This window comes from Salmo trutta, chromosome 27 (assembly GCF_901001165.1).
Source record: "Salmo trutta chromosome 27, fSalTru1.1, whole genome shotgun sequence".
Lineage (NCBI taxonomy): Eukaryota > Metazoa > Chordata > Actinopteri > Salmoniformes > Salmonidae > Salmo > Salmo trutta.
The window spans coordinates 1,472,730-1,490,951 of NC_042983.1; the positions used below are offsets into that span (position 1 = coordinate 1,472,730).

The window sequence follows — 18,222 nt, forward strand, 5'->3', positions numbered from 1 at the left end:
GCGGCTTCACCTTGGCAAGTGCCACTCTCATGTCATTTTCGCAACAAAGTCTGTTCCTTTTCTTCGTTTTTATGTCCAGCATCCTCGAAAAGGATTGCTCGCAAAGATATGTTGTAACAAACGGTATGAAAATCTCCAGAGCTTTCTTAGCAATAACAGGGTACGTTACCATTTGTTGACACCAAAACGTTGAGTGTTGTTCTGAAGAGTTGCTGTTGAACCTGGCTCTGCTGAATTTCAATGATTTCATCGAGGTATTCATCATTGACATCTGTTGTCTCAACACTAAACGTGAACGGCTGTCTCACCCATGCTGGATATGACTCTCTTGTAGGGAAGTATCCGTCGAGAGACTTTGCAAGCTCATCTAAGTGCGTGGCAATTGCTTGCTTCAGTTCCGCGGGTACAGAAATGTCTCCGATTCCAGATACATCTTCGATCTTACTTACACAGTCGTCCAGCAAGGGAAGGTTTGCGAAGTTATCGTTCTCTGTTCGTCGTTTCCATAACGGTAGCTTTTTTTGAAAAGCCTTCAGGTTTTCTTCCGCTTCGATGATGTTGACTCCACCGCCCTGCATCTGTTGATTGAGATGATTGAGAGCTGCGAAGATATCAGCCATGTACGCTAAAATGAGAATGAACTCAGAATTTTTTAAGCAATCTGCATGACGATGTTGGTGCTCTTGCAAAAACAGGGCTAATTCCACACGCATGGCAAAAACACGATTCAGCACCTGTCCCCGGGATAACCACCGAACGTTAGAATGGTACAGAAGTACCTCGAATTCAGAGCCCATTTCTTTACACAGCTCACTGAAGATGCGGTGCCTCAGAGCACTATTTCGCACATAGTTCATGCATTCCACTACAATTTAATACTTCTGCCAGTTTTGGAGGCAAGGTTTTTGTTGCCAACGCATGCCTGTGCAGAATACAATGCGTAACAATGATGTGTGGTGCATCGGCTTTCACTAGCGCACCAAAACCAGACTTTCTTCCCAGCATGACTGGAGCTCCGTCCGAACAAACTGCAGAAACCATATCCCACGAAAGATTGTTGTCTTTGAAGAAGTCATCCACAAGTTTCTTCACATCGGCTGCCTTAGTTGTTGTCGTAAGAGGCTTACAAAATAAAAAATCTTCCTTTATCACGTCGTCTTTCACATAGCGCACAAATACAGCAAGCTGGCTTAGATTGGAAACGTCTGTGGTCTCGTCGAGTTGAAGGCTGAATTTTGCCGGGCTTGAAATCAGATCTGCAACTACTTGAGCCAAGATGTCTTTGCTCATGTCCTCTATTCTGTCGCTAATGGTGTCATTAGAAAGAGGAATTTGGGATAACTTAACTTCAGCCGCTTTTCCCAGCATGATATTCGCCATCTTCAACACAGCTGGTTTTATGAGTGTTTCACCAATGGTGTGTGGTTTGCCCTGCTTTGCGATCAGGTAAGCAACTTCGTACGATGCTGTGAGGATCGGTTTGTTGATGGGTACAAAGCCGAGAACAGGCAGAGTAGCTTTTTCATCGAATCTGGCTCTCTTCACCTTGAATTCAGCGAGCGTTGTGTTCTTGTATTGTCCATCTCCATGCAGCTTAAGGAAGTGTTCTCTTAGTTTTGCCGGTGCTAGACTAGAATTGCTCAACTTGGCATTGCAAATCATGCAGTTAGGACGCTGACTCTCATCACGTTCCGTTATACATGTGAATCCATATTGTACATATTCGTCCGACCACTTTCTTTTTTTGCTCGACATAGTTAGTATGAAGGGATTAAAATATTAAGAAAGAAATCACACGACGTACCATCACGACAGTCGCAATTCGACTACTGAGCGCGCCAAATTCCCTGCAGCACAGATAGGCCAAGCGATGTTGCGTGATCACCTGCAGCCAATGATGGCCAAGCGGGGCGTGTCATCACGAATCATATGAGTCGGGTGTGTGTCTTGACCTCCGCCGAACCCCTGAGACTGACTCACCGAACCCCTGGGGTTCGATCGAACCCAGGTTAAGAACCACTGATATAGAGCCTTAGTTGCATGGAACTTCCATCTTATATTGCTCAAATAAACTGCAAACCTGGTTTCAGAAAAACGGTAAAGCAACACCATGCGGCGCAATGCCTCTCCCCTATTTGACCTAGATAGTTTGTGTATGCATTGATATGTGCCTTAAACATTTTTTTGTTAAAGTCTCTAGTTCTGTCTTTGAGCTGTTCTTGTCTATTGATGTTTTGTGTGGACCCCAGGAAGAGTAGCTGCTGCTTTTGCAACAGCTAATGGGGATCCTAAAATACCAAACCACCTGAGCCCCTGCCTGTTCACCTCGCTATCTATTGGTTAGAGCATTGTTCCAGTAACCGGAAGGTTGCTGCATCGAATCCCTGAGCTGACAAGGTAAAAAGCAGTCGTTGTGCTGTTAACCCACTGTTCCCCGGGCACCGAGACGTGGATGTCGATTAAGGTAGCCAGCCCCCTGCACCTCTGATTCAGAGCGGTTGGATTAAATGCACATTTCAGTTGAATACATTTGGTTGGACAACTAACTAGGTATCCCCCTTTCCCTATCATCCAGAAGGTGAGGTTAATACTGGTGCATCAAAGCTGGGACCAAGAGACTGAAACTGCTATCTCAAGGCAGTTAGACTGTTAAATAGCCTTCACTAACACAGAGAGGATGCTGCCTAGAGACAGACTAGAAATACCTGGCCACTTTAAGAAATGGAACACTAGTCACTTTGATAATGTTTACATATCTTGCATTAAGTATATACTGGTTTCTATACTATTCTACTGTATCTTAGTCATTTTAATGTTTACAAATCTTGCATTAATCATGTGTATGTAGTATTCTACTGTGTCTTATTCCATGCCGCTCTGACATCACTCATCCATTTAAACTCAGCAAAAAAAAAAGAAACGTCCTCTCACTGTCAACTGCGTTAATTTTCAGCAAACTTAACATGTGCAAATATTTGTATGAACACAAGATTCAACTGAGACATGCACTGAACAAGTTCCACAGACGTGTCTAACATAAATGAAATAATGTGTCCCTGAACAAAATCAAAAGTAACAGTCAGTATCTGGTGTGGCCACTAGCTGCATTAATTACTGCAGTGCATTTCCTCCTCATGGACTGCACCAGATTTGCCAGTTCGTGCTCAAATCCCCGAGCTGACAAGGTAAAAATCTGTAGTTCTGCCCCTGAACAAGGATATTGATGTGTGTGTCTCTCTCTCTCTCTCTACACAAACCTAGGCAAGGTCTGTTTCTTTGTCATCACTTGTGACCTTTACCCTACTCAAAGTGAGGTAGTGGTAAAAAAAAAAAATAGGTGGGTAAACTTCCTACACTTTCAATACATTTTTCTGAAAAAGGTGAGTAAACTGTACCGCAAAAAGTGTTTACTTGCGTTTAGCCTCCACTACACCACTGCCTCCTCGCTATTGAGTCTGACCCAGGGATTAACTTTCTGCTGTCAACCTGCATTTACAGTCTACATGTTTATCCAGTGTTAGACTGTCACACCAAAGATGGATATCAAAGCACTTGAACAACTACAGTCAGGCTCATAATTATTGGCACCCTTGATAAAGATGTGCAAAAAATACTTTAAAAGAATTCTACAAATACTGAGCTATATTGTATGCTCAAAACAATTGGTAAATTATATTAGTTTATGCAAATATTATTCCTCATAGAAAGAGATTTTGTTCAAGTAAATCTGAAAAGGATAAGGGTAAAAATTATTGGCACCCATTTTCAATATCCCTTGCTGTCACGACTTCCAATGAAGTCGGTCCCTCTCCTTGTTCGTTCGGCGGTCGACGTCAACGGCTTTCTAGCCACCGCCGATCCACTTTTCATTTTCCATTTGTTCTGTCTTTGTCTTACACACCTGGCTTCACTCAACCAATTACTTGTTTATTATTTAACGCTCTGTTCCCCATGTTGTGATTGTTTATTGTAATTTTGGTCCGTCTTTGTGGGCTCGTGATGATACTTTATAAATGCGTCTTTTTGAGTAAAGTACGTTGATTACTCATATCTGCTGTCCTGTGCCTGATTCTGTACACCAGCTACACACAGGACCCTTACATTTGCGAGGATAATAAGCCTTTTTCTTAAATGTTTTATGAGATTGGAGAACACGTTGGGAGGGATCTTAGACCATTCCTACATACAGAATCTTCCCAGATCCTTGATATCCTTCGTCTGCTTTTATGGACTGCCCTCTTCAATTCAAACAGCTTTTCAATGGGGTTCAAGTCCGGAGACTGAGATGGCCATTGCCAAATGTTGATTTTTGTGGTCAATTAACCATTTCTTTGTGGATTTTGATTAGTGCTCTAGGTTATTGTCTTGCTGGTGTTAGACATCACACTGCTTTCTAAAAAGAAAATAGCCCCATAATATCAAAGATCCACCACCATATTTTACTGTAGGTATGAGGTACTTTTCTGCATATGCTTCTGTTTTTTCAACACCAAACACAGCACAACAAATAGCTCTATTTTCATGTCATCTTACCAAAGCACGGTTCCAATCCAAGTGCCAGTGCCATTTATCAAACTCCAGGCGGTGCTATGGCCAGATGACATGAAAATAGAGCAATTTGGTCCCGCACACCAGTGGTGGATTTGGCTTTGAAAAATGGAAGCATATGAATGAAAGTACCTCATACCTGCGGTAGCCTAGTGGCTAAGAGTGTTGGGCCAGTAACTGAAAGGTCGCTGGTTTGAATCCCTGAGCTGGCAAGGTAGAAAAAATCTGATGTTCTTCCATTGAGCAAGTCAGTTAACCCTGAATAACAACTGCTCCCCAGGCACTGATGTGGATGTCAATTAAGGCAGCCCCCCACACCTCTCTGATTCAGAGGGGTTGGGTTAACTGCAGAGGACACATTTCGGTTGAATGCATTCAGTTGTGCAACTGACTAGGTATCCCCTTTCCCTTGAAATATGGTGGTGCATCTTTGTTATGGGGCTATTTTGCTTCCTCTGGTCCTGGGGCCCTTGTTAAGCATCATCAACTTGGGTGGCCAAATAAAAGCACCTGCAGGCCTCCAGTTGTGCAACCCTGGTGTAAAATAATATAATTTCACTTTAGCAAAAAAGTATATCATTTTTTTTAAAATCTTTTTCAAGGGTACCAATAATTATGGACCTGATTGTACATAATAATAGAGATTGTGGTTTGACTATATTTTAGAATAGCACATACAGGGTGCTGACCTGTAACTGTTGTAAGTGTAGAACTAATACATGTATTAGACTTACTGTTAAAAGGCAACACACTATGTGTATTTAAAGCCCTATGTGTTATGTATTTGACCTGCTGAGATAGGACTTATGTGTAATGAACACGATGGGAGACAGAGAGCTGGTTTTAAGCGCAGGGCGCAGCAGGTGTTTATTGCAAAGAACCACAGGAGGAGGCAGGTAGCTGGGTCCAGGGGCAGGCAGAAGGTCATACACAGGGGTCCAAAAGGGCAACAGTACAGACAGGGAAAAGGCTAGTAACGTAGTCCGGGAGATCAGGAAATGGGTAGATAACAGGAAATCTGATCGTTTTTGCCTGACTCACTATCATACAAGGGAGGAGTAAATCACGGGAAAAACTGCTCCGAAAGACGTGTGTCACAAAACAAATAATACCTCACAGTGATGGGGGCAAAGAACTGAACAAAATAGTGTGTGATAATGACATACAGGTGTGTGAACAGGTGATTAGAATTCAGGTGATTGGGATCTGGAGAGTGAGCTGTGTTCAGGGGATCTACGTGTTTGAGGGTGTGAGTTGGAAGCAGATGTTACAATATGATCTTTACAATACACTCTGTCTAGGCCAAGTAATGTATTTTGGTTGGTACCCTACATTCTTCTTCTCTCTCCCCCTCTCTCTCTCCCCTACCCCTACCCCCAATCGCTATGTTCTATTAAATATTGTTATTTTCTCTGGGTTAAAGTACACCAGTACACATTTATTGAAGAATCTTTTAGAAAACATACTTACAATGCATTACAGCTCAAACACCTTAAAATCTAAATTCAACAATCCCAAAAATATACATTTCTATTGAACATTCGAAAGTAAAATATTAGAATAATAACAAGATAAGTACACATGATTATCTAAATGAGGACATTATTTTAGCTCACAGGCATACTTTTTACATTGGTAATCAATTTTGTGAAAATGGTAAGCAGTCTAAATCATCAGACTCGGTTTGAAATAGCTTCATATTGGTACAGTAGATCTACAGATGGACTGACCTTTTATGCAATTAAGCATTCAGTTAGAGTGCAACAATCAGCCCCATCTAATTTCAAAACATTATTCTACCCTCTATTTTCTGTACACGTATACATTTCCTCCAATGGTATCTGCTCTGAAACTCATTTTAATGACCATCAAAATGACAAGATTTGTTTTTAACTTGATTGTTCACGATACAATTGTATGGTACAGTTTATTGTAGTTATTTTCTTACACTCGATTTCATTCCAGTTTGTGCAACCAAGGCCAACGATGACAGGCTCCAGCAAGAGTTATGATCAGGTGGTATTAGGACCACCAGGCATACAGTATTAGAGAATGGGCACTTCAGTTCATGTTCTCCAGCAGGTAGTACCATAAAAAAAAAACAGATCATTAGAATGGACATTCCCATTCAAGTCAATGTTCCGTGATGGGTGGACCGGCTGCCATATTGAATGTACCCATCATCTATTTCTATGGGTAGTTAGAAATAGTGTCCCTCAGTGAGAGTTATCTTATACAGTCTATCCTTGTTGTGCTTTTCACTCCCAGGCCTGGCTTGGTTCAGCTCATTGACAGTAAGAGAATTAAGAACATTCAAAACGTAACACCTCTAAAGATCTTTAAAATCGTCTGTGTGCATCCGTGCTTTTATCCTTTCATCTCTCAGTCAATTCATCCACCCACACCCTTCAATTAACATATCAATTAATCCATCCGCACACTCAACAGTCTGCACACCAATCTATTCGTCCATTCATCCCATCCACCCACCTACCTGACAGTCAACACACCAATCCATCTATCCGTCCAATCAATCAACAGTAACTTCACACAGGCCCTTGTCCTTTCACTGTTGACCTGCTCTTAGTGTCTCTAAGCATCTCTAAGATTACATTCTAAATGGTACCCACTCTGCCCAAAAGTAGTGCACTACATAGGGAACAGGTGACCATTTCAAAGGCATCCCAAATATTTGCTATTATGGCCAATATCTCCAGTTGGCCCTGTCTGTCCCCTCTCTCTGTCCCATTAAAGGTGGTATCAGAGCAATAAAGGGCCTTTTGTTTCTTGATGCACAGTCAGCACCAGGAGAAGAAACGTCCCACCATTTCAAAGAACAGGCGGTTGGGTTCTTTGAAGTATCGGCAGAGCTTCCTGAAGGCCCGGGAGCTGAGAGGAGCGTGGGGCCTGCCCTTGGACTCATCCAGACACTTGTCATGGCCCCCGGCAGAGAGGAGGCAGTAGAAACCTTTAGTTGTGTTGAAGTAGAAGTTGGAGGGAGTGATGCGGGGCAGCAGGTCCAGGAACCTATAGATTATTTATTTATTTTATTTAAATAGGCAAGTCAGTTAAGAACAAATTCTTATTTACAATGATGGCCTACTACAATGACGGCCTAAATTAGATGAGATTAGATTAAAAAACGTTAATCTCCTCAATGAGGCAATTGAATAGCATCTTACACAATATAAGTTACATACAGACAAAAGTAACAGGTGGGCCATGAAAGGATCCTCTCTTGGAGGCCATTTTTTATTCAGGCCCCTATTTAATCAGGCAATCCAAAAGACTGCTAGGAGAGGGAAGATGGCGGAAATGGATGTTCTGTTCGAAACTGATGGCGGGTCGGATAAAGATGAGAGTGAGAATGAGTGGGCTACAGTCATGAAAAAGAAAGGAAACAAAATAAGTAAAGTTGTGATGGAAGCTAAGAAATATCATGGGTGCATTGGGTGAGGTGGCATTGGTGGCAGCCACAAATTCTGGTTTTATTTAGATTTTTTGTGTGTCCGCAGAACATACTTTGCGCCTCAAAAAGATTTTTGAATGCAGTTTTGTGTATGGATTTACGAAGCAGGGCGCCTGTCTCTGGGGTTGCTCATGAAGTGAATGCAGATGATATACCTGAGGAAGTAGATGAACTGATTGGTGCATGTTGACTGACCTGTGTGGTGAATGGAGTAAGGAAACCCACTTCGTTCATATTATAAAGTCTCTCCCTTCTCATGTAAAGCTAGGCTATATGAAATATCCTTTAAGAGCTGTTGTGCTTAAGCTCCTCCAGTGTAATAAATGCAAAAGATTTTCTCAAGTGTATGCAGATGGGGGGAAAGAATCATATGCCAGCTGAGGTTATATGCTGCAACTGTGGTGGCCATAGGAGTTTGCTGGCACCTTATTTGGGGAGGACGGGCTCGTGGTAATGGCTGGAGAGGAATAAGTGGGATGGTATCAAATACATCAAACACATGGTTTGATGCCATTCCATTTGCTCAGTTCCAGCCATTATTATGAGCCGTCCTCCCCTCAGGAGCCTCCACTGGTGGTGGCGAACATATGGCCTAGTCTCTGGATTACGCTGTTAGGGTGAAGGAGACAGAGGTGGGGAGAATAAGGGCTGTCCAGCTTGTCTCCTATCTTGTGGCGGAGAAAAGAGTAGAAGGAGCGAGTGGCGTTGAAGACGCAATGGTAATTGAGACTGCACCAGTGAATGTTTCTCGGCAATAAAGGGATCCTGATATATAACATGTAAAAAAGGTGGACTTTGCAGCATTTATTACAATGGTCATAAACTGCACAGCACAAACAAAGAAGAAATCAGAGAAATTTTGAATTATTGTGCAGCAGTACGCTTTTTGAGACTCAGTGAGTTTACAGCCGAGGCATTGCAAGAAATCTTGTCAAAGGATGCACCGCCCTCACATGCCCCTGATCCTGTGTAGGGATGTGATGCTATATTTATTTTTGGTAAATTTTATTTGTTGCATGATGTCGTTTTTATCCCCCTTTAATACAATGGATATTTTTTCTATAGTTTACCACCTGTACAGTAGGTGGCGGCATGCACATCTAACGTGTGTTCGTGGACCGCCATAATAACATATAAGATGAATAAGAAGAAGACTGCTATTTCTGGGTCCTTTCAATGAACTTCCAGTTTGTTGTGTTTGGGGTGCTCATTTCTGTGAATTTTACCAACAATAGACATGAGGTTAAATGTGTTCAAAAAGCAAGGTTGGTTAAATATGTAGGCTACAAGTTAAAGTGCATGGTGATAAAGTGTAATTTAGGCCATTTTATTGAAATATAAGACTGTGTCCCAAATTGTACCCTATTTCCTATATAGTGTACTATTTTTGACTAGCCATCCCATTATGGAATGTCATGTTGAACAACAAAGGAGCTGATTGACTGACTATCCTTCGAAAATGTCTGCTGTGGCTTTGGCTACCTAGCATTTCCATCCCTGGATTGAGGTATGTTTTCTGAGCTATATCTCATGCCGGCTCCATGGTTTCCTGGGCAGCCTGCCGTTCCGACCTTACAGGGAAGATGTACTTACAGTGATCGTAAGTTCAGAATCTTATAATGTCTACTTTTGACCAGAGGGTGTGTTTTAGGAACACACCCAACAATTACATTAGGTATAACATTACCTCTCCGCCCTCTGGAGCTCTGGGAAGGGGTCTCTGATGAGGGCCTCTCCGTCCACCACATGGACCTGCTCCCTGGGGAAGACATCCAGCCAGCGGTCCAGGTGTTGGTGGTACAGACTCCTCTGCAGGGCTTTGTAGGCCGGGACAATGTGGCCCTGGCGGAGCAGCAGCTCTTCTACAATAGAATACATAAAATAGAGTAGAATATAATATTTTATTTTAGAGCAGAAATGTATATATCCCAACTCTTGGCACACATATAGGTTAGGAGGAACAGGATCTGAGGTATAGAGCACTGGATGGATTTACACTTTTGTTGTTAACTGCATTTCTCAAGTGAACAACGGTGGTAGTAATGATCTGACAAAAGCAGACCCCAATTATCTATCGCCTGGGACTTGAACTAGCAACCTTTCGGTTACTGGGTCACCACTCTAACCTTGGTGCCACTTACCTAGAGACTTGTAGGGCTTGTGACGGGTCACCCTATTATGGAGGACCTGGGTGTAGTCGGAGACGAGGCGCTCAGCGGGGTCCCGGACGATCAGCAGGAGTCGGACAGCAGGGTTCATCTCCCAGACCCGCTGAGGGACCTGGGGAGAGGCAAAGTAGCCAGGGGTTTTCTCCACCGTCACTTGCCCAGGCAGGGTGAAGGGCATCTGGGAACGATACCATGCCAGCCCCCGCCGGTAGTGCTCTTCCACGTTGAAGTAGTGCACCTAAAAAGAAAGTATGTAGTGTTGTTTAATACCTTATCCAAAAATGTACTTCTGTAAAGTCTGTATTCTAGGATTTTATCTTGTTCTTTCATTCTGTTATGCTGCATGACTATTTTCATACCATTGTGTTAAAGCTTTGAGAGTAGTCTATTGTGTGAAAGTGCTTTACAATTTAAGTTAAGATGGTCATGATGATGTTTCTATTTCTCATTACCTCTGCCTTGGCCACCTCTACGTCCGGATGGAGGTTGAGCATCTCCAGGAGGGCCCTGGTGCCACCTTTACGCACGCCAATGATGATGGCTCCAGGTAGTCGCTGCTTGGTGGCATTACGAGAGGGGGAGGATGAGGGGGAGGAATAGCCGGCAACTCTGAGCACCCGTAGACAGACACATAGCTGGGTCTGCAGTAGGAGGAGAACCAGCAGGGCTAGGAGAACAGTCCACAGCATGGTGGACTATGGGCTCTGGAGTTGGGAGGATGAGGAGGGGGGAGGTACATACACACAGGTACAGAAAGATACCCACAGGCTGTGGGGCTCGGGCGAGGAGGAGGGTGGGGGAAGGGGCTCCTAGGTGAGATGGGTTCAGGATCCAGGGGTCTTCAGTGAAGAGCCTGCAAATGAAGAGTTATTTTCCACTGTCAAATGCAGTTTTAAATATCTGAGTTTAGGTCATTTTAGGTCATATAAATAGCTAAATTTAGGGTAGAGAACTCATGAAGACTGGAACTTCTTGTCTGTATTAGGGTTTCAAAGCTACCAGTAATTTAGAAAGTCACTGGAATCTTCAGTAATTTTGTCAATTAACAGAAAATCAATGGCAATCTATCGTGACTTTGATCATTTATATTTTAATAACTGTATTCATATATTATAAATGTATTATATCTGTGTCCATATTGTCCATTAGTTTCTAGTATATAGACCATATTGTTAAATACAAAATAGCCCAATTAATGTAAAATGATTCTAGTCAACAATGGCATTATTTCGAATTAACCCTGAAACTCTTCCAGCTATTGACTGTTCACAACTGCCAGGAGTGTGACGTCAAAACATTGACAACCAATACATATTGACATAGTAAAAAAATATGTAAAGGATATTTAATGCTGAAACCCTCATATTAAACACCAATGGTATTCACTTAGTTGATGGCTTATGTTTAGGATAATGTTTTGCAGTTTTGTAATTCTATTTTTTATTTAAAAATGATTTTCTTTAATTATTTCATATATTTGCCATGTGATCAGTCAATCAATCAAATGTATTTATAAAGCCCTTTTTACATCAGCCGATGTGATAAGGCCACACAGAGGGCCAGAGATGATTACAGACACCTGTGATAATCTGAAGTACCCAAAAGGGCCACTAAAATCCTTGAAAGATACCAACCCTAGTGCGTATTGTCCCTGCATGTGTCAAACTCAGTTTCCCCTCTGGGGAGCAATATTGTTAATTAAATCATTAATTGAAAGAAAAAAACAAAGTATTTGGTGCAATGTCAAATGGTAAAAGTAGGCTAATGTTCAAGTTCAATTTCTCTTTTAATAACCACATGGAAGTGATGGACACTGAACTATGTGGATATGGACGAACATTAGAGAATGAACAGTTCCACACAATTTAGATGATAAATCTCCATCTTATTAATTAGGTGGAATAAGTAGGGTATCTCTCAGTCCTGGCGTGGGTGGTTCTGTCTGTCACTTGTCCTCAACAGACAGGCAACCAGTCACAGAAGGAGGACTTGTAGAGAGCGATTGCAAAGTCAAGGCACCATGTTGACATGGTGCCTAGTTTGTTGCTGTGTCTGTGTTCACCAGGCCTTAACATCACTGCACAGCGGTGTCAGTACATGTAACATGATCCTTCCTCTGACATTGTCTCTCTGTTTCTATTGTTGTTATTGTGTTCAGGCCAGTTATTTATTCACTTGTCGTGTGTGTGTGTGTGTGTGTGTGTGTGTGTGTGTGTGTGTGTGTGTGTGTGTGTGTGTGTGTGTGTGGGTGTTGTGTGGTCCTGGAGAACAACCTCGTCAGTGTTCGGTTCCTGTGTTCCTTTTTAATTGCACCTTAGGGGAATGTTGTTGCTCCAGCCGCCCCGAGAGTTCGTCTAGTCTCCCTGCTCGGTGTCTCTTTTGTCATCATTACCTTCATCAAGTCAGCTATCAAGGCTGAAGGGTTTGTCCTGGTGTTTCGTTTAGTTTGTCTTTGAAGAATTTACTCTGAAAGTGGTGGCTACTGGCTAGTATTTTTCTGTAATGTATGATATTACAGTTTTTTTCAATCACGTTGGTGAAATTTCACAAGTATGTGGTACATTTTCACAACTCTAAGCGCAAATCAAAACAGATAATCAAAATGGCTCATGTTTCAAAACGAACACATTCACAAAGTCATTTTTTCACTGCATCAAATCACTCTTTGGATTTGGATACATATTGAATCTAAGTATCTGCTTTCCAAAACACAATATTCACTTTTGGTATTATTTTCTTGTCATTTGTTAACAATATAATTAACTATTACTTAAACAAACTGCTCAAAACTGATAACTACTAAACCAAAAGCATGTAGTTGCCTAGTTAGCCCTATAGTTTGATAACTGCTGAACACTGTAATATTGTTTACCTCATAAATGTAGCAATTTGACATCAATATACGTTGGAAATCATATATGGATAAAGCTGTAAATACTACATGATTCTCCATCAGCCAGTGTGCTTCAATAGGACAAAGTGGGAAGAATCAGTATGTGCTACCATTAGAAATTATAGTGTAGTGTACATTGCACTGCTGAAATGGGCTACCTGGGTTGTATATAACAATATATTCCACTCATGATCTACATTTCATTGATACACTGTAAGCTGATCAATTTCAAGCAGAGTTGACAAATCATGTAAAAAGGCGATCTTGTACAATGTTGCCACAAAGTTGGAAGCACAGAATCATCTAGAATGCTGTACATTTCGGGGATCTTTTTATTTCAGCGATCTTGTGCATGTTGCTTTTATATTTTTATTCAGTATATATTGAAATGATGTGGAAATAACATTGATTCAACCATTGTGAAGAGTGACATGTCTTGTGGGGTATGCATGGGTGTCAGAGCTGTGTGCCAGTAGTTTAGACAGACAGCTCGGTGCATTCAACATGTCAATATGTCTCATAAAGTAGTGATGAAGTCAATCTCTCCTCCACTTTGAGCCAGGAGACATTGACATGCATATTTTTAATATTAGCCAGCCGTGTTGCCTTTTTTGTGGCACCTGACCACACGACTGAACAGTAGTCAAGGTGCAACAAAACTAGGACCTGTAGGACCTGCCTTGTTGACAGTGTTGTTAAGAAGGCAGAGCAGTTCTTTATTATGGACATACTTCTCCCAATCTTTGCTACTATTGTATCAATATGTTTTGATCATGACAGTTTACAATCTAGTGTTACTCCAAGCAGTTTAGTCATCTTAACTTGCTCAATTTCTACGTTATTTATTACAACATTTAGTTGAGGATTAGGGTTTAGTGAATGTTTTGTCCCAAGTACAATGCTTTTAGTTTTAGAAATATTTAGGGCAAACTTATTCCTTGCCACCCACTCTGAAACTAACTGCAACTCTTTGTTAAGTGTTGCAGTCATTTCAGTTGCTGTAGTAGCTGACGTGTATAGTGTTGAGTCAACCGCATACATAGGCACTCTGGCTTTACTCAAAGTCAGTGTCAGGTCGTTAGTAAAAATTGAAAAAAGCAAGGGGCCTAAACAGCTACCCTGGGGAATTCCTGATTCTACCAGGATTATGTTTGAGAGGCTTCCATTAAAGAACACCCTCTGTATTCTGTTAGACAAGTAACTCTTTATCCACATTATAGCAGGGGGTGTAAAGCCGAAACACATACGTTTTTCCAGCAGCAGACTATGATCGATAATGTCAAAAGCTGCACTGATGTCTAACAAGACAGCACCCACAATAATTTTATCATCAATTTCTCCTAGCCTGTCATTTGTGTAAGTGCTGTGCTTGTTGAGTGCCCTTCCTTATAAGCATGCTGAAGTCTGTTGTTAATTTATTTACTGTCAAATAGCATTGTATCTGGTCAAACACCATTTTTTCCAGAAGTTTACTAAGGGTTGGTAACAGGCTGATTGGTCGGCTATTTGAGCCAGTAAAGGGGGCTTTACTATTCTTTGGTAGCGGAATTACTTTAGCTTCCCTCCAGTTCTGAGGGCACACACTTTCTAGTAGGCTATTGAAGATGTGGAAAATAGGAGTGGCAATTATCCTCCGTTTTTTTCCATCCAGATTGTCAGACACTGGTGGCTTGTCATTGTTGATAGACAACAATAATTGTTTCACCTCTTCCACACTGACTCTTCCACACTGACACACTGACAATTATTGTTTTTCATAATTTGGTCAGATATACTTGGATGTGTTGTGTCAGCGTTTGTTGCTGGCATGTTATTTCTAAGTTTGCTTATCTTGTCAATGAAAAAGTAATTAAAGGAGTTGGAAATATCAATGGTCTTTGTGATGAATGAGCCATCTGATTCAATGAATGATGGAGCCGAGAGGGCTTTTTTCCCCCAAAATGTAATTTAAGGTGCCCCAAAGCTTTTTACTATCATTCTTTATATAATTTATCTTTGTTTCATAGTATAGTTTATTTTTATTTCGTTTAGTCACATGATTTCTTAATTTGCAGTACGTTTGCCAATCAGTTGGGCTACCAGATGTCACGTTCTGACCAGTAAAGGGGTTATTTGTTATTGTAGTTTGGTCAGGACGTGGCAGGGGGTGTTTGTTTTATGTGGTTCGGGGTTTGTTGGGCTATGTGTTTATGTAGCGGGGTGTTTGTTTAGAGTGTTCCGGCGTTTTGGTTAATGTTCTATGTGAGTATATTTCTATGTTCTAGTCTAGTCTTTCTATTTCTATGTTTAGTTGATGGGGTTGACCTTCAATTGGAAGCAGCTGCTCTTCAATGCTTCTAATTGAGGGTCTTATTTAAGAGGGGTGTTTTTGTCATGGGATTTGTGGGTAGTTGTCTCCTTGTTTAGTGTCTAGCACAGTGTCGTTCATTGTGTTTGTATACGTGTTTTGTTTGGTTTTTACTTCTTTTTACCAAATAAAGAAGATGAGTATACACGTTCCCGCTGCACCTTGGTCCAATCATTGCGACACCCGTTACACCAGACGTTTTTGCCATACATTTTTCCTCATCCCTCTTAACCATACAATTTTTCAATTCCTCATCAATCCAAGGGGATTTAACAGTTTTTACAGTCATTTTCTTAATGGGTGCATGCTTATTAGTAACTGGAATAAGCAATTTCATAAATGTGTCAAGTGCAGCGTCTGGTTGCTCCTCATTACACACCACAGATCAACAAATATTCTGTGCATCATCAACATATGAATCACAACAAAATGTATTGTTTGACCTCTTATACACTATGGAACTTTGGTTTTCCTAGATATGGCTATTATATTGTGATCGCTACATCATATGGAGTGGGATACTGCTTTAAAGCAAATTTCTGCAGCATTAGTAAAGATGTGATCAATACATGTTGATGATTTAATTCCTGTGCTGTTTGTAACTACCCTGGTAGGTTGACTGACAACCTCAACCAGGTTGCAGGCACTGGTTACAGTTTGAAGTTTTTTCTTGAGTGGGCAGCTTGATCATAGCAAGTCAATATTTAAATCACCCAGAAAATATACTTATCTGTTGATATTACATACATTATCAAGCATATCACACATATTATCCAGATACTGACTGTTAGCACTTGGTGGTCTATAGCAGCTTCCCACAAGAATGGGCTTTAGGTGAGACAGATTAACCTGTAGCCATATTACTTCAACAGTCTCTAAGCTTTACAGGAATGTGGTTCTGAATATAGACTGCAACACCGCCTCCGTTGGCATTTCTGTCTTTTCGGTAGATGTTATAACCATGTATTGCTACCACTGTATCATCAAAGGTATTATCTAAGTGAGTTTCAGAGATAGTCAGAATATGAATGTCATCTGTTACAAGCAAGTTATTGACTTCATGGACCTTGTTTCTTAGGCTACATATGTTAATATGGGCTATTTATCACTTTTCTGGGATGCTTGATTGTTTTTAATGCTTTACTGGGAAGCTTATCAGAAGTAGACTTACTCATGTTATTTATATTGGAGCTAATAGTGCAGGGTGTGCTGCACAAAGTGGTCTTCCTACTAGGGCACACAGCCTCAGTGCTAACAGTGTAACTCTGGTTCATAGGCTCATGATTACTGCATACACCAGCTGTAGGATAAACATAAGTATTCAGTGCAATTAGGGGCACATAAATAAAGTTACTTACATTGTGTTTGCCAATGCCCCTAGGATCATGTACATTTGATGCAGCATTATGATGACTCATTGTCACAATGGTAGGGATTAACTGAGCTGGCCTTGGATGATTGAATGAACCCTCTCTCTCGCTCTCTCTTTACAAAAGCCATTTTATAAATGATTATTGTTCTCGTTCCCCATTTCTCTATATTTTCCTCTTCTCTTTCAACATTTTCTCTCTCCTCTGTCCTTTTTGTCCTATATCCATATATATCTCTCACATGAAGATACAGACATGAATATAATATATGATAGCTGAGGAATTACCCTAAAGCCTATGGTAACGCACACAGAAACCTCTTATCTACTCATCAATTAATCATTCTACAATCCCACGTTGCATCACACTCAGTTCCCTGAAATGTTCTAATCTCACAACTTTTTTAAAACCATTTCGGTAAGAATAGAGTGGCAGAAACCTGCTTTGGAAGCAGTCAGAAATACAGTACATCATGAATGTTGTCTTAGCACAACACTGACAGAGACGGCTGATATGAGAGGAGTTCAGAAGTAGTATGTGTATGCACATCCAGTTACTTTTAGATACTTGGTAGGAAGGGTAAAGTCATGAAAAAAGGACACCTATCATATTAATAGTGGACCTTACAGTAATGAGTGAATGGGGAGGGATTTGTGTTTCATTATAGAGTCAGAGGAGGGCCTCTAGCCTAGGCAGATCCCAGTGCTAGGCACATGTTTTTTATTTGTTTATCCCAAACCTTAACCCTTAACCAGAATGACTGCCTCAACTTAATCTTCAAAAACCAATGTTTAACCTCCCGTGGACAAACATTGAATTCTGAAGTCAATTTCACAATTTTGTGAGGTCTTGTTGCTCTAGCTAGCTTTTAGTTCAGCTCTGTTCAATAGGAGAGCTTCTCTCCCACTAGCAGACAGCAGGCTACTCCTTGTGACTCCAATTTGGCACCATGCAAAAACCGCAACAACAAGGCTTGGATTGTCCATGGTGTGTGGGGCTGTGAGAGCTCCATATGGACTAACAGTATTGCTAGGCTGAGATAGGAAACTTGAATTCATCTAATTATTTGTGAAATATAGATATAATAAACTGTCACACCCTGATCTGTTTCACCTGTCTTTGTGCTTGTCTCCACCCCCCTCCAGGTGTCACCCAACTTCCCCATTATCCCCTGTTTATTTATACATTTGTTCTCTGTTTGTCTGTTGCCAGTTCGTTCTGTTTCGTGAAACCTACCAGCATTTGTTCCCTTGCTCCTGTTTTCTAGTCCTTCCCGGTTTTGACCTTTCTGCCTGCCTGACCCTCAGCCTGTCTGCCGTTCTGTACCTTACCCCACCTCACTGGATTATTAACCCCTGCCTGCCCTGACCCTGAGACTGCCTGCCGTTCCGGACCTTTTGCATAAATATACTTTTGTTTCTTCGACA

General features: G+C 41.3%; 1 protein-coding gene across 2 annotated transcripts in view; it reads right to left on the reverse strand.

The window, feature by feature from the left end:
- Positions 1-5,959: 5,959 nt before the first annotated feature.
- Positions 5,960-18,222, reverse strand: part of LOC115164107 (heparan sulfate glucosamine 3-O-sulfotransferase 1) — a 22,366-nt gene continuing 10,103 nt past the window's right edge. For both annotated transcript variants that reach the window (XM_029716236.1, XM_029716237.1), the window contains exons 2-5: positions 10,638-11,038; positions 10,159-10,423; positions 9,705-9,879; positions 5,960-7,575 (exon numbers count right to left, since the gene is read on the reverse strand). In XM_029716236.1, coding sequence (XP_029572096.1) covers positions 7,347-7,575; positions 9,705-9,879; positions 10,159-10,423; positions 10,638-10,874 — 906 coding nt within the window. In that variant the 5' untranslated portion in view covers positions 10,875-11,038 and the 3' untranslated portion in view covers positions 5,960-7,346. The remainder of the gene's footprint in view (positions 7,576-9,704; positions 9,880-10,158; positions 10,424-10,637; positions 11,039-18,222) is intronic.